The following is a 904-nucleotide window of genomic DNA, read 5'->3' on the forward strand; positions in this document are numbered from 1 at the left end:
TATAGAAAAGTATCCTAAATGAGCCGAAGGTTTTGAGTTTGTGTCTGTGTGTCTCAGGGCAAACCAACCATCCTCCAGTCCCAGTTCAGACTGACCTACACCATGATCCTGAACCTGCTGCGGGTCGAAGCGCTCCGAGTCACAGACATGATGAGGAGGAGCTTCTCAGAGAGCCACAGAGACACTCAGGTAAGCTACCTGAGCTTTTATTCAATCTGTTTCCTCTCCTGACTCGAACAATGTCCTCTGCAGGCTCAGGAGCAGAGGATCAGCCAGCTGAAGAAGACCTTGGCGTCTCTTCCCGCTCTGGACACCGGGGACCAGCTGACAGACATTTTACCTTATTATCTCACGGTGACAGAGCTGAGGAGCACCACAGAAGCCCTGCAGGTTCCTCCTCACACCAGTTTTACTTTAATCATCTACTTGTTCATTTTCTGACATGTCCCTGCTGCTGTTTGGATTTCAGCGAGCCATCCTGGAGTCGGTGAACGGACTGAAAGCTCTGTCTGTGGGTCGGGTCGTCGTCGTCAACAACAACCAGCATCTGAACGCGCTGGGAGTCATCCTGCAGGTACGCTTTGTCCTTTTAAATGTCCACCTTTAACAACTAACTGCGTGTTGTCACAATTATAAATCTGTGTTTCTCACTGATTGAACCATTGAGATCATTTCTTTCTTCCGTATGTTTTTCGGCACATATCAAAAAGTTCAGCTCCTTCAGGACATTCCAGCTATGACTTTTAGTATTTCAGCAAATTATGTTTACAGATCTTTACTGTGCTTTTTACCTTTTTATTCTGGTTCAACCTTTTTAACGTCTTCATGCTAATTTCAGCTTCCTTTGGCTCCTTTCTTCTTTTTTTTTTTTTTGCTAGTTTTAGCTGTTTTCAGTATTCAGCAT

The 904-nt window shown here is 45.1% G+C and overlaps 1 protein-coding gene across 1 annotated transcript; it reads left to right on the plus strand.

Moving 5' to 3' along the window:
- Positions 1 to 60: 60 nt before the first annotated feature.
- On the plus strand, positions 61 to 574 carry LOC106512472 (helicase SKI2W; the record flags this gene model as incomplete). Its single annotated transcript, XM_014001082.1, is given in 3 exon segments — positions 61 to 189; positions 253 to 390; positions 470 to 574. Coding segments are annotated over 3 exon segments (372 nt in total), but the record flags the coding sequence as incomplete, so codon positions are not given.
- Between the last annotated feature and the right edge of the window lie 330 nt (positions 575 to 904).

Source organism: Austrofundulus limnaeus, unplaced genomic scaffold, assembly GCF_001266775.1.
Source record: "Austrofundulus limnaeus strain Quisiro unplaced genomic scaffold, Austrofundulus_limnaeus-1.0 Scaffold7231, whole genome shotgun sequence".
Lineage (NCBI taxonomy): Eukaryota > Metazoa > Chordata > Actinopteri > Cyprinodontiformes > Rivulidae > Austrofundulus > Austrofundulus limnaeus.